This window comes from Trichosurus vulpecula, chromosome 9 (assembly GCF_011100635.1).
Source record: "Trichosurus vulpecula isolate mTriVul1 chromosome 9, mTriVul1.pri, whole genome shotgun sequence".
In the NCBI taxonomy this organism is placed as follows: domain Eukaryota; kingdom Metazoa; phylum Chordata; class Mammalia; order Diprotodontia; family Phalangeridae; genus Trichosurus; species Trichosurus vulpecula.
The window spans coordinates 131,906,692-131,922,443 of NC_050581.1; the positions used below are offsets into that span (position 1 = coordinate 131,906,692).

The 15,752-nt window shown below is 38.7% G+C and overlaps 1 protein-coding gene across 1 annotated transcript in view; it reads right to left on the reverse strand.

Moving 5' to 3' along the window:
• The window catches only part of DDC (dopa decarboxylase), a 117,857-nt gene that overhangs the window by 84,007 nt on the left and 18,098 nt on the right, over positions 1 to 15,752 (reverse strand). The window contains exon 2 of the mRNA XM_036739370.1: positions 1,494 to 1,725. Within this exon, the coding sequence (XP_036595265.1) occupies positions 1,494 to 1,694 (201 nt within the window). The 5' untranslated portion in view covers positions 1,695 to 1,725. The remainder of the gene's footprint in view (positions 1 to 1,493; positions 1,726 to 15,752) is intronic.

A 15,752-nucleotide genomic window follows, 5' to 3' on the forward strand; every position in this document is an offset into this window, starting at 1 on the left:
GTTATAGGGAGAAGTGGATCCCTCATTTCTTAATCCCAAGTGGTATCAGATATGGGATTGGTTCCTTTTATGTTAATACTGATTCCTCCTAACCACAGAGGTGAAAACAGCTCTCATTATATTTAGCCAACTAACTTTCCCTAGGATCAACCATTCCCAAGATCACAGACTATAGAGCTGGAAGGAACCTTGGAGACTATTTATTATTATTATTTATTCAATGTAGTGTTATTCAAGCCCTCATTTTAGAAATGAAGAAGCTGAACCCAGAGATTTAAGGGTCTTGCCCAAGGTCACATATTTTACTGACTATTACTTTCTCCTCTTCCATTTATTTTTTCACCTGGAAAATAACTTAGCACACATGCCACATATAAATATACACAACTACACATATAATGATTCTGGCTGACATATGCTATGAGGCAGCAGTGTTGCGTGGTATATTGAAGAGAAGACTAGCTTTGGAGTTAGGAAGACTTGATTAAGGTCTTGTCTCCACTACACATTGGCTATCTCACCATAAGGAAGTCATATTACCTCTCACTCTCCTCGGGAAACTCTATAAGATTATAAATTGTAAATGAATTGTTGATTCAATTCAATTTTGTAAACATTAGTTAAGTATCTAATATATATCTAACATTATGATAGCAGCTATAGATAAGAGACAAAAATCCCTGACTTTAGGGAACTTACATTCTATAGTGAGAAAAACAATGTATTAAGACAAGTTAACACAAAATATATAAAAATAATTTGGGGTTTGTGTGTAGGGGGTAGATCACAAAAAACTTTGGGGATCAGGAAAGGCCTCTTATAGAAGGTATCACTTGAGCTGAGCCTTGAAGCTTTAGATTCTAAGAAATAGAGGGAGAACATTTCAGTAGAGTAGCAAACATGTACAAAGACACAGAGATAAGAGATTTAATCTTCACAATATCTTTCTTATCTTTCTCCCTCTCTCTGCATACAGGACAACCATCCTATTTCAGGTCCTCATCACCACTCACCATATATGTGTGTATATACGCACGTATGTATATATGTATAGTCTGAGACATTCAGTATTCCTTGAACCCAAGTCTCAAGCATCTCAAGGACCTCCATTAGGTTAATCCAGCTAAATGAAGGTAGGGGGACATATCTATGATTTCACTGGCATAAGGAACGGCTGGTCAGAAAATTCTCTCTATCAATGTAGTGAGACAACTGTTCTACAAATTAATCTCAAAAAGTTGCCTGGGGCACTAAGCCATTAAAGGACTTACTCAAGGTCACATAGCCAATATGTGTCAGAGACAGAGCTTGAACCCAAACTGACTAGTTTACTGTACCTCTGTCCATTGTGCCAAAACTGCCTCTCCACCTAGCAGCTAGTAAGTACCTAAAAGGTGTTAATCAAATTTAAAAAAATCACAAAGCTGGCATGCTTCAGGACACATGTTTTGTTGATTTTCTTTTAAAAAAATTTTCCGGAATGTAATAATTACCCCTGGCATGATTATCTTCTCAACATCCTTAATGATGTCTTCAAAGGTTTCTGGTTCCTGGGGGGCAGAGTCAGGAATCAGGGGTCTCAGATAGCCTGGCTCCACATCTGGATAAACTTGACGTTTATGAATTCCCTCCATGTAGTCTGCCACATAATCCACCATTTCTTTCCCTATCTTTCGGAATTCAGCAACATTCATGGTGAATATAGTTCCAATGTCAGTGTCAACCCTAAGCAGAGAGAGAAAAGAAAAACCATACTTAAGTGTGTAGCACATTTGTATAGCACTTTGGGGTCTAACAAAGCACCTTCTTTATAATCCTGTAAGGTGAGCAGTACAAATATTACACTAATTTTATAGATAAAGAGACTGGAGCTTAGAGAGGTACACACAACTCTGAGTGCTGAAGCCAGGATTCCAACCCAGATCTGAGCCCAAGACCCATCCCTCTTCCTTCCAAATGATGCTGGCCTCCTCTACAAATTTTAAAAATAACATTATATTTTTAAAAGTGGAAAAATCTTGAAACAAGTTGATATTAGGGGCAAACTTGGGCTTGTGGTCCCATTGGAGCCACATAGGACTCTGAACTTAGAACACTTCCCTTGTTTCTGACCATGAAGAGCAAGACTGAATTGAAGATGATATCCATCTCACACAAAGATAACCATACTACATGTATGTTTGTGTCCTGATCTGGAATCCTCCTGATCAGAATAATTTTTGAACAGGGTTTCTGGAATTTAAAAAGAAATTAAAACAGCCACGTCAAGTATATATGTTGGTACATTTTAACTCCTTTCCCTCCCCCCACCTTTTTTGGGTCTTTTCAGAGGTCAAACTAAGAAGCAAGCAGATTCCTTGGATCTAACCCAGACCTGTACAACTTGGCAGTAGGTAGGGACCAAAATTAAAATAAGCTAAACTTCTTCCAGCTGCTGATAGGTTAGACTAGAGAAAGACTGATGATGGTTGGTTGCCACGGGTCACGTGATAAACAGGAGTGTGCACAGTGGCAACCCTACATTTTTCACCAGCACCTGGAAATCCTTTGGTGAGCCACAAGTAGCAATATGTTGTGCAGGCCTGAGCTAACCTAAGTTCTCCTATTAACTTGCTATGCAAACTGGAGCAAGTTACTTAGTTTGGGCGGGAGTGGAGGGTGTCTCAGCGGCTCCCATCTTTTGAATGGACATGAGAATATTTTTTCAGTCTATTACAGTTGGGACCACTCATCATGACTGATATGTGATAACATGAAAATAACATGACTGATTTCAATAATTCAATTATCATTTATCCAGAATGATCTACTTATTTATTGTCTACTTAATATAGTTTATCATTGCACTGACCAGAGAGAGTTCTAAAGTTTTTTAAAGTTGTTTTCCTTTATAACGTGTTGTTATTGCATTAATTGTTCTCCTAGTGCTGCTTTACCTTGATCTACATCATTTCATAGAGGCCCTTCCAGTTTCCTCTGAAACTGTACATTGCATAATTTCTTATAGAATAGTAATACTCCCTTATATTAATATAGCAAAAAAAAAATAGCCATTCCCCAATAGGAGGATATCCTCTTAGTTTTGGGTTGTGGCTATCTTGAAAAGAACTGATAGAAACATTTTTGTATGTATAATTTTCCCCTTTTTATTTATTTAGGTGTATAGGCCTGGAAGTGGCATACATGGGTCAAAAGTATGCATATTTTATAAAGTAATTTATAGAATAAATAAATAAAATTTATAAAATAAAATATTTGTAAAGAGGACAATGCCTGACACATAGCAGGGGTTATATAAATGCTTATTCCCTCCCCCTCCCCATGTCAGGCACTGTCCTAGGTATTGTAGATAAAGTCAGACTTCAAGGAGCTTATAGTCTATTGGGGGATATAGTATATACACAAATAAGAAAAAACAAAATGAATAAAAGGCAATAAGAAGTCATTTCTAGAGGGAGAAAGCACAAACAATGCCCTGCTAATATAAAATACTACTGAAACAAGCCAGCTGTCACTACCAATTTGCTCCAAAGAAGAAACACTACCAATCAAGGTATAAGAAGAGAGCTTATTTTTCTTTTTAAATTATCCTCTTTTCTGCAGATCACACCCCACTAAACCTTTATAAGGCTTGAAGTGCAAATACACAGCAGGTCTTGTATTCATTATTTAGCTGTTTGATGCTTTGAGCCCCCAAGCTGGGCAAATATTGGCTAACAGATGTAAACCAAGATAAGTACTATTGGTTATGTTGCCCAAGCCCTTTAAGGAGTGATTGCTTTTACATAATTTGATCAGGGCTGTTAGAAATGGAAGTGTAATTCTGCTGTTTAAATAAATGCTATGTAGGTTATTGGAGTGAGTGTTTTATATGCACTATCTTTCTAGCTGTGTCTATCTAGGATTACCATTAGACCGGGGGTTCCTCTAACCACTTTTTTGGTGTTATAGACCCCTTGGGCAATGTCTACTGAAGTCTATAGACCCTATCTCTGAATAATGCCTTTTAAATGCATATAATAAAATGTATAAGATTTCATAGGAAACCAGTTATGTTGGAAATAACAATGTAATTTTTCCCATCCAATTCACGTATCCCCTGAAATCTATCCAAGGACCCATTGAATATCTGTGAACCCCAAGTTAAGAAGCCCTGATTTAAACTACATGTAACAGCCAAGTCTAAAATTTCAGCCAACTCCATGTGGTTCTTTCTCTGTTACTTGAAAATTTTAAAAGCATCTCTTCCATATTTCTAATTCCATAATGGAAGCTTCTAGACTTGGAACAGTCACTTGCCTCCAACACCTACTAGTTAAATGACTCTGGCAAAGTCATTTAACTTCTTTGAGTCTCAGTTTCCTCCTCTATAAAGTGGGAATAATAATGCCATGTCTACCTGACAGGAACAAATGAAATCATAAATGTAACACAATCTGCAAATCTTGTTATGACATGAAAATAACAGCTCTTGGTGCTTTCCTCAGAATCACCTGGGAAGTGCATTGTGCAAAGTACAAGGCTACATAAGTGAGGCACAGAGTAGTTGTGACTCTTTTTTCAAAGTCACAGGTGAATAGCAGAATTGATATTTGGATTCAAGTTGAGACTTGAATTCAAGGCTTCTGACTCCAGAGCTAGTATTCATTTCTCCCTGCATCAGATTGCCTCTCAAGGGTACCATATCTAGCTAGAACACTTCTCTTGTTGAAGCCTTAGTGGACCAGACCGTTAGAGGCTCTCATCGAAATTTGAACTTACTCCACTAGTCCACAGTTAACTAGAGCCTGAAAAGAAATGGGAGGTGTGGCTCCACTTTCTGTCATCACACAAAAGGCCACATGAGTACCCTCATGATTAGAAAGTATGAAATGGAAATTTCCAGGTAGGATTCAAAGGGTGTGAATTTTAAATCTGCAGAAATCATTTATGATATTATTTCAGATCCCCAAGAGAAAAATACACAATTAATATCTCTGAGGCAGCGTGTTATAGTGGATAAAGTGTTGGGCCTACAAAATCTGGGTTCAAGTTGTACCCCTAGAACTCACTAGCTAGTTTACTTAATCTCTCTGAGACTCAATTTACTCCTTTGTAAAATAAGGAGGTTGAACTAGATGGTCTCTAAGGTCCTTTAAATATATAACCCTATGGGTCCAATTTTCCTCCAAAAGGAACATTTCATGATTAAGAATAGTCCATTTAATTTTCCACAACATCCTGGATTTGGAACAGCGTTATTAAACAAGAAGATAGAGATGGGTTATGAGAGTTTCTCCTGTTCTGATTTGACCGAGAAAATTTTTTTATAAAATTTGCTTAGCATTTCTTACTCTTTGGTCATGAAAAAGAATGTATTCAAACTAAATGCTGTATTTATAATGACCAAGTTTTGCCTTGGATAAGAAATGAGAAAATGCATCTCCTGTCATTTTTTTTTGCGTAGGTGGTAGACTATGGGTGTGGAATTTGCATATATAAGCAGTCTTTGTTGGTTAGTTTTGCTTAACAGCTTTTCTTTCTCTTCCTTTTTCTTTTTTTGTTACAAAGGATACCTTGCTGGATAAAGAAGGAGGAGGGATGTATTTAGAAATCAAGGTGATGTAAAATAAGAAATCAAAAACAAAGTAAAAGCAAAACAAAGAGAAAATGCATCCATTCAAGTTTGCTTTTAATGATATTTTTTTCTAAAGGATGCCAGTCAAGGAATTTTTAAACATATATCAGCAAATTCTATTATCATTTCACATTCACCATCAATACTATATCCATGAAGGAGCACTGGACTGGTGACTGGGGGAAGGTCAGGACACCTGGATTCTCCTCTTGGCTCTGCTCCTAACTCATTCTCTGACCTTGGCCAAGTCACTTTGACTTCTCCAAACCTCACTTACCTGGAAAATGGAGGCTAGATAATATCTAAGGTTTCTTTGAATGCTGTTATTCTATAGTTAAAGGATTTCACTTTTGTTTTATAATATTTCTCTTGTTTCGAGAATAATTTCCCTTTGGTTCCCCCTTTCCCAAAAATTCTTGAATTAAAATATGTGTAGAGTTTGGCATAGTCTACCCCCATCTCCTACAGATTCTAGATTGTCTAGAGTAAATTCTAATTGTCTGCTCCCTTTGAGGAGTTGAGGCATTCTGAATATATCAGAGGGACAGCCAGGGATAGTGCAGAGAAAGATGCTTCAAAGTCAAAAGACATATGTTGAAGATCTATAGCTAATGCATACTGACTAGGTGACCCTAGATAGGTCACTGAACCTTTCAGGGTCCCAGGCAATTCAGTTATACTACAGATTTCAGAGCAGGTGTCAGTCTGTATCGGTAGAGGGACTTTTCTCATCTGGAATTCCCCGTAGTAATTAAATCATAGGTGTGGTCCAACAACAAAAAGGATGTGTCATAGGCTTCTTTATCATTTACTAATCCATGGCACCTGCTGTTGTTCATTTAATTTATAGATTTTGCTACACATTTCTGCGAGTCTCATTTTTTTCATGAATGGGTTTAATAGTAAATATTGACTTCCAAGCTGATTGTGAACTTTTCATTATTCTATAGTTCATTGCTATTACTTCCATTGACCAGCACTGCCCAGATGCCTGGTAACCAGAGGGTTGCTAGGTAACCTATATTAAATTTCCACATTTCAAAAATAAGGAACTCTTATCAGGCTCTCTACAAGACTTATATGCAAATGTTTCACTTGAATGACACAATATTCTCCAACAAATTCAATTAATACAGGCCAACACAGTTAACTGGATTCACTGCTGGCACTGGGAGGAACAGGCTGTGATAAAGATGGCCATCCATGGCTTCCCAAAAGGGGCAACCCTATTCTTAGGTATTGGGAAGGAGGTGTTGGCTGGCATTTAAATGGCACCTTATGTATTGCAAAGGGCTTTCCTTCTATTATCTCATTTGTTGAGGTAGGTGCTATCATTATTCCCATTTTACAAATGAGGAAACTGAGGCAGAGGGAGGTTAAGTGATTTTCCCAGGTCTGAGCAGGGTATCACAGCACCCCAATATGCTACAGCATAATTCAACCAGTAAACCAATCAGTAAGGTTTATTGGGTGCTTATTTAAACATTAGGCTAGGTGCTAGATATATCTAACAGCTTTACCCCAAGATTTGTCCCAGTCCAGGTGAGTGAGTTCTAAGGTGGATGGGAGCATCTCCTTCCCCTATTTGCTTCTGTCCTGAACCCTCACCCCATTTAGCTTGTAGAATTTTCCCACATCTCTACAGGCTCATATCAGTGTGGATTGTCTGTTCAGACCCTACCTAAAGGCAAATATTAGCTACTGCCATTTGGCCACCAGGGTCAGCTAGTATTGTGCACTACCCAAAGGAAGGGAAAGTCAGGAAAAATTTTACCTCTGGCTCCCTTGACCCTCTGTCTGACCTGTCCTCATTTATCCAGGGACTCTGCCCTGTCCCCTGAGGTTTGATCCTACAAGCATGCCAGCCATGGGGAGCCTCAAAGTAAAAGGCAACATGATGTAATGAGAAGAGCATTGGGTTTGAAGTAAGAAGATCTGAATTGGGATCGTGGCTCTATGTCATTACTACCTGCATAATATTGAATAATTCAACCTCTCTATGTCTCAGTTTCCTCAATTATAAAATTAGGAGGTTAGAGGAGATATCTGAAGTCTCTCCAGCTCTAAACCCTATGACCTGATGGGGCAAGTTAGAGCTTCCCAAGGGATGCTCTTGGATTTCCTCATTGCTTTCCTTGTACCTCTGAATTTTTGTTTATTTTTGTTCTGTTTTGCTTGCTTATGCATGCTATATGTGTCTCTGGGACATAGTTTTTCAGTATCTGCTGAGAGCCATGGAGATTGTTGTATGGATTCCCCTCTGTAATTTTTTTTAATAGTAGCCTAAAATGAACTTAGGTGTAGGGGAAAATACATGAGGAGAGTATTGAAAAGATTATCACGTGAAAGAGGGATACGTTTCCCACTTGGTCCCACCAGGAATTATTTTGAACAATGGGTACAAGTTTCAGAGAGGCAGATTTTGGCTAGATGCAGGGAAGAGCTTCCTAACGGTGAAAGATATTCAAAAGATAGATGGGCTGCCTTGAATGACAGTGGATTCCTCCTCACTTGAGATCTCCAAGAGAAGGTTGTGACCACTTAGGGATGTTGTAAAGAATTTGTATGTGTACCAAGTGCCTATTCTAGTTGTAGTTTATATTTTGGTGGAGAATTGATGTTTACTGAGAAAAAAAAGAGTAACATGCTTCTGTTTGATGTTCTGATTTAACCCATAAGAAGTTCTGGCTTTCTTCTATGTGCTAAAGAGGAAATATTTTTAATTCATAGAGTTAGGATCATCAATGTAAAATTGGAAGAGATTTTCAAGACCACAAAATTTAACCTCATTTTTTTTACAGAGGAGGAGACTGAGGCCGAGCAAGGTTAATTGACTCACTAAAGGTAACCTCAGTAGTGACAAAGGTAGGATTTGAGCCCAGATCCATTGATTCCAAATCCAGTGCCTTTTAAAATTATATAAAAGTGTATTTTATAAACCTTAAAATCCTACATAAGTGTGAGCTATCTGAGGAAAACCTCAAGCTCTTGATTGTCAAATATCTAATGACATCTCATTTTCCCAGTGCTGCCTCATTGAATGTAAAGTGTGTCAAGCAATTTAGTCAGACCAAGTATTTAGGTGTCATGTAAGGGACAGAAAGAACCCAACAACAGCAACTACATACCCCAATTATTTTATAGAGTTCTCTAGGTTTTGTTTGTTTTTTTTTTTCACTGAATTTAGCTAAATTGGTTATGCAAATAGAAACATGACTGTTGGCCCATATGGAAAAAGAAATAGATAATGCAGTTAGTAAGAAGATAAGGTCTAGATCAAAGATTTTGTTTGAAAAAAGGTACAAATGAAACCATAGCTAACAGGAATCCCCATCCCTTTAAAGGGAAGCCCAACAAGGCTGAGCATGGCTGAGTGTGTTTTTTAGTAAACCCAAGCCATATGAAGCAACTCCCTATGATCACTGCACACTCCCCCAATGAGGAACAGAGTATAAAATCGATGGAGAAAAGCAGATATTTCTATATGATGCACTGAGAGGCATCCATGTGTCCCTTCTCCTTGCAGTTTCTATTTTTGTGGTGAATTACTACTTACTGAGAAGCAAGGCATCTGGGAGATGATAGCACCCCATGCTTTCTCAATGGAGCTAAAAGAAATCTGATTAAAGGAATGACCCAGACTAACCAACTTGAATTTCACTTGGAAAGCCCTGAAGACCAATATCTCTGATAACTGTAAACTATGGTGATCAGTCATTCGCTACATAGAATTTTCATTGCTTTATTTTCTTACTTTTTAGCCTATGTAATGCTTAATTATTTAGCACAGACCTGCCAATAAATAATCTTTTGGGGACAAAATATTTCCACATACTTGCTTTATTCTGGAAGACTATAAATTCTTATTTTTTTTTTCAAAAAAGTACATTTGAAAGTTTTTTTATTAAGCACATTTAGTTGTCAAATTTCCATTTCTCAGGAATAAGAACTCAGTGTGTACAGAGATGCTGAATTCTTAGAATACAAATTTGTCTTCCCAAAACTACTTGGACAATTTATGTATATTATAGAAATTGACTCATTGAAATTTATAAAGGATGCAAAACTAAAGCAATCAGGGTGTTTTCCTTTCCTCCTCCTGTAAGACATAATAAGCAATAGATTCGACAGTTGAGAATCAATTAGCACAACTTGCTATCTAAGAATCAAACTATGGCATTAACCCAGGCTTGCATCTCTTGACTTTATCCACCCAAACTAATCGTTAAAGAATGGTACTTACAGTCAGGCAGGCAAATTCTCCTTTCCTCTGTCCCTCTCTCTTTGCTCCTCGATGACAGTTAAGAAACACAGAGGATGCAGTTGCCAGTTTATGTAGACAAAGTATCCATCTCAAAGCCAATCAGAAACACTTGCTCCTGGTTTATTAAGCAGCTGCTCTTTAATCCTCCCTGTTTCACCTCAGGCACTTCATCTCCCTTCCACCCAGTCCCCAAGGGCGTGTAGAAAACTAACCTGAAGCACACTGAGAATAAAACCAAATGGCATGTTTTCTGATTGGGAATCTTTGGACATCATTCTAATGTAAAGAATGAGGGAAAGGGGATATATACTGAGAAAAGATTCTCATTGTCAACGAGGGTCTTAGCTTTTTGTAACTAGTTCACTGCTTAGGGCATACACACTTAAAGTTCAGGAAGCTTGTATAGTCTTTTCAGCCTTTCCAGACCTGAGGGGAACTGCTGGTGTTCTAACCACCTTAGGTTCACTCCAGTGATTAATTTTAACTTCATTTTAGATTGTGATGCTATGCCCTGCCTTAATCGGGGAAGAGGGAGCGAGGGACTATTATTTACTAGATATTTGACAAACTGCTCTGATTGTCAGCCTGGACTCTAATGAAGCACTTGCTGGGACTCTGGGATCTTAAAGTAGGAAGGCAGTTGCAACCAGAATTGTCTATCCATAGGAACAGGTGTCCCAGTGTTCACTGGCTCCAAGGTTTGTCTTTCGTCTTAGTTCTTCCAATGAGATTAGACCCAAGTAGGCCCACCAGGGGACTAGGGGAGGGGATAATGGAGATTTAGCCTTGTGCCTTGGACTGGGTAACCTTCAGAGAGATGGGAGTCTCAGGTATTAGTCTCTATAACAATGGCTAAGGCCAAATGGCTACAATTGGGCTAAGAAGTTTACTTTAGGATAACCAACAGAGAGGATGGGTCAAAGGCAAAGGGAAGAGTTTTCAAGGGCTAGAGACTTCTCCAAGAGAGTGGGTGGCTGCCAAGGTGGGGTAGGAGACCTGAAACCCAGGAGGAAAAAAATTTGGAGTTTAGAAGGAGATAAATAGCATTTAGAGGACTTTCCTAAAGTGCTGCACTTGGAATCAGGAAGACCTAAATTAGAATCCTGCCTCAGACACACTTAACCTCTCTCAGCCTCAGTTTTCTCATTTGTTAAAAGAGGATAATAATAACATTTGCCTCACAGGGTTGTTATGAGAGATAACATATATAAAGTGCTTTTAATACCTTAAAGCACTATATAAATGCTATCTAGGTAGATAGTAGTAGTAGCAGTAGTAGTAGTAGTAGTAGTAGTAGCAGCAGTGGCAGTGGTGGCAGCAGTAGCAGGAAGACAAGACCAGAGGGCCAGAGTCAAAAAGTCTAGGGTGAAGTAGGCACATACATTTTTATAAGTCCAAAGTCAAGGTAAGGGCTTACTTGGGGAGAATAAAATCCAATGAGAGGGAAATAAGTATCTGCCCCCAAAGTGTCTAATCATGTCTCCCACTCTCTTGCACTATGAAGTCCAGTTACTTCCTTTTACCTCTAGGATTAAATACAAACTACCCTCTTTGACATTTAAAGCCCTTTATGATCTGTCTCCGACATACCGTTCCACTCTTATTATCTATTACTTCTCTCCCCATGCTGTACATTCCAGCCAAAATGGCCACTTTATTCTCCCTCACAAATGATTCTCAAGCTCTATTTTCTGTGCCTTTTACAGGCTGTTTCCCAAGCCTGAAATACCCTCTTTCCTCACCTCCATTTAAAAATCCTCAATTTCCTTCCAAGTTCTCTAATTGCATCCCCCACCATGAGTGCCTCTCCTCATTACCTTTAAAATTTTTTTACTTATTTCGTGTATACTTTTATGTAACACAGTGTCTTTCCCTATAGAATGTAAACTTTTTGAGGGCAACTCTTTCAGTCTTGTCTTTGAATCTCCAGTTCCTAGTGCAATGCCTGACACAGAGTAGGTATTTATCAAATAATTGTGGATTGACTTAATTATTAGAGAAGCCGATTATAGTATAAATATTTGAGAAATCAGTGTAGCATAGTGAAAAGGACAATGAATTTGGACCTGGGTTAAAATGCCAGCTCTTCTATTTACTTGTCTGGGCAAATTATTTCATTCCCTGTACCTCAGTTTCCTTATCTGTAAAATGAGAAGGTTAGACTAGATAATCTATACAGTCCTTTCTTTCTCGAAATACAATCCTCTGGGGTTTTTTTCTTCTTTTTTTTTTCCATGGGAGTTAGACTGTGGTCTTAAGGGTGTATTAGAGCCAGCTCAAACTGGCTTGTGAGAGCTGATTGCTAAATTTTCTGTATGCACATTATACCCCAGAGATAGACAAACTACAAGTCAAGGCTTGATTTATTGTTTTGTTGATTGACATAAGAAAGTGACAGAAAATAATAATGCCAATTGAATTTTAAGATATGTGGTGTGTGACTTTATTTTCAGGAGAGGTAGTTGTTAAACATTTACCAGCACACTACTGAGTGTGATTAAAGGAAAAGGGTAATGGGGATAGGGTAGCCAAAAAGAAAGAAGTGTTACTGCAACATTTTTTTCAATGCACAGAAGAGAACAGAAAGAAGTCCATAAAGAATTGCAGAAAACAGACAACTTTGACAGTTTTATGTTGAATTTATTATATATTTTTAAAAAAGAAATTATACATAACAGACTCATAGTTCCTTATATAGCCCTGTCTTTTTTTTCCAAAGGAATCTTCATTTTATTTGGGATTTGTTAAATTCAAAATTTTTTGAAAAATCACATAAAATATTCTATAACCCTCTAATGGTTTGCCAAGCTAAGTCTATGGTCTAGAAATGGACAACTTGAGCTAATATCTGGCCTATATAGGATGAGGCTGTGTGTCAACAACCCGGCTGGCAGCTTCTGTGGGGGTATAAGATTCACCCACAGCCAACACCCAGAAAGCTGCCAACAGCACAGGTTCTTTCGATCTGCCTAATTAAGGAAAGCAAGGTGAAGGGGTTGACAAGCTTACTTTTAATTCAAATATCATTCAGTTAGTTCAGGGGAAAAAAAACCAGCACCCTGAACTTCAAAACAAAATGTAAATTACAGACATCAATAGACTTTGTCTGATTCAAGTCCCAACAGACAGTTACCACAGTTCAACAAAGTTTCAACATCCAGGTTTACAAGCTGGAGGGCTCCTTAGCTACAGCTGCCCGGAGTGTCTCCTCATCAACACCATCTCCAGAGCCCCGCACCAATAGCTCTGTCCTCCCTTCTTATAGGGCTTTAGACATCATCAGACATCATCTGAATCACCAGAGCTCAGGCTCTGGTGATTGGTTCTTGAGTTGGCCCCTCCCCTTAGGACCCTGGGATGTTCACATCCACATGGATTACATTAACACCTAATGGGGTTTGGGCCTGAGGCTTAGCACCTAGTAAAGCTCACTGAGATAAATTGAGTCACTCAAAGAAAACAAAGACAATTCTGGTTACAGGCTGATTGACTCCAAAGACAAGACCCAGAAGAGGAGTCATTTGAACAAAAGAGGCAGATGTAACACAAAGCCTAATTCCTGAGTAAACATGCATGTAAACATGCAGGTATGATCCATGTCAGTTATTAAAGCTTCTAAAATTCATGTCATTTCAATGTTTATAATTCAAACCATTGTAGATGTCTACATATTTTGCTTAATAGTAGAGGCCTTTAAACCCCTAAATAAAATATTTGGTGCTAAGAGATAAGAGGCAGGTTGGTATAGTGGAGAGAGCTGACTAGGCAGTCAGGAAAACTTGGGTTCAAATCATGACTTTGACATATATTGGCTGCGTGATCCTGGGCAAGTCACTTAATTTCCCGCACTGCAGAAAACTAAGATTATACATTGTAAAATGATTACTGGTCTGCATTGGTAAAGGGAGTCCTCACCAGGGAATTCCTTGTATCCATAAATTCAAAGGTCTACACCAAAAAAAAAAAAAGAGGAGGAGGAAGAAAGAGGATATGAAAAAAGAGCACATCTTTTCCCATAGGCAAAGCAAAGTTGTGGAATCTCTGAGTTTAGAAAGGAGTAGTAGTAGAGAGAAACCAAAGAATGGGTGTACCAATGAGTCAAGTGCTCAGAACTCTTGGTAAAAGCGAGGAGGGTCATGGGATTTAGTTGATCTATGGCATCCCATTATCCCCTGCCCTACTACCCTGGTAGTTACAACTAGCTTAAAGGGGTGGTGTTCTCTCTGGAGACAGTAGTGAGACTAGTGAGGAGAAGTATGCATTAGCACAATTTCCCTTGATTGGGAGGCGGATACCTCTCAATAATGCCTTCCTCAGAGAATGCACTAAATAAAGGCTTTTTGAATTGAATAGTGATGTCATTGGTCCTCTTTGAGAATGAAGGATGAACAAAAGACCCATATTGAAATAAATGAAATGCAGCCATCATCAAAGAGGTAGTATTTTCTTTTCCTTTTTTATTGTTGGGGAAGCAGAGGGAGGAACAAATAATAAATGCCCATAAAAATAAAGTATCTATGTATATGTGTGTACATGTGTGTATATATGCATATACACGTTTGTGTGTGTGTGTGTGTCTGTGTGTGTGTGTGTGTGCATACACACACAGGGTAATCCAAAATCTTACTGCAGTTTTAAGTAACTAAAGTTTAAAACTGCAGTGAGACTTTTGGGACACCCTGTTTATATACAAAAGAGATAAGTGTTGATAAAATCCTGCCAAAAGGCAGGTTGTTTATGGGTTAGAGTGAGGCTGGCAGCAGGGAAAGACTTAGAGTTGAGTAAATTAGGGAATCAATGACATATTATGATATAAGTGAGCATCAAGTAGGCCTCCTGACCCCCAAATATCCCCCTTGTTGTTTGTCAGAGTGCCTGAAATTTCAACATTAGAAATTCATTCCCTTTAGTTTTTAGGTTTTTCGGTCTTCAAATGTACCCTTTTACAATGAAGATAATCCTGTGAGGGATAAGATCACTCAGCATTAATAAATAAAGTCCTCCCCCAAACGGGGGACCTAAGATGGGTGTCTGGGAGAATGGGGAAGAGGACAGAGAAAGATGCTGAAAAGGAAGGCTGGGACCAAGGGAAGCAGGGTAACGGGGCTGGAGGGGTCTGTGTTTAGCGTGTTCCCAGCAGAGCAGTGTGCTGATCACAGGTGCCTGCCTACAGGGCCTTAAAGAATAAACAAGCAATCACAATTCATCGTGGTAATGCTCAAGTAAGAAGATTAGGTTTGAGTGTCTGGCAGTGGCTGGTGAGACAAATTTTACTTATAATAAGGCTAAGAAGGAGGGCTTTAGAATTTGACTTGCTCACAAGGGTCACCACAACCAAAGCAAGACCCTTGGGTCAGCACAGAGATTTGGGATCTATGAGCCAAGGAGGAGGCAAGTAGACCTATAAGAACAACATTAGGATCTAATGCACCTGGTATGGAGCCTCTCCAATCATTCTGCAGCAGGGATGCTCTGCAGGGTTAGGAAAAGACAAATTAACCTGGCCTCCACTCCATGGTTTGGTACATGGCTGTCTTAGAAAAAAATATACATGGAATGCCTTTGTATGTGCTAGAATGCCAGGCTTACTACCTACAATATGAGGTAACTACTGAGCACATTCCCTCTCCCCCAAATATCTCTCCTCCTACTTGTCCTCGTTCTTGAAATCCCCACTATTATAATGAAATTCATTAATTTTTTGCATTCACAAGTCCCATATCAGAATGCAAGCAACCTTCTGTTGAGCTAGCTCTTTAACTGTCCGGTGAGGGAGAATTAAGACAATGCCTTCTGAACCCTTCTTTCCAGTGTGTCTGTGTCAGAGTTTGAGGTGCCCCATACTCAGAGGTCATGGAATCTGAAAGATGG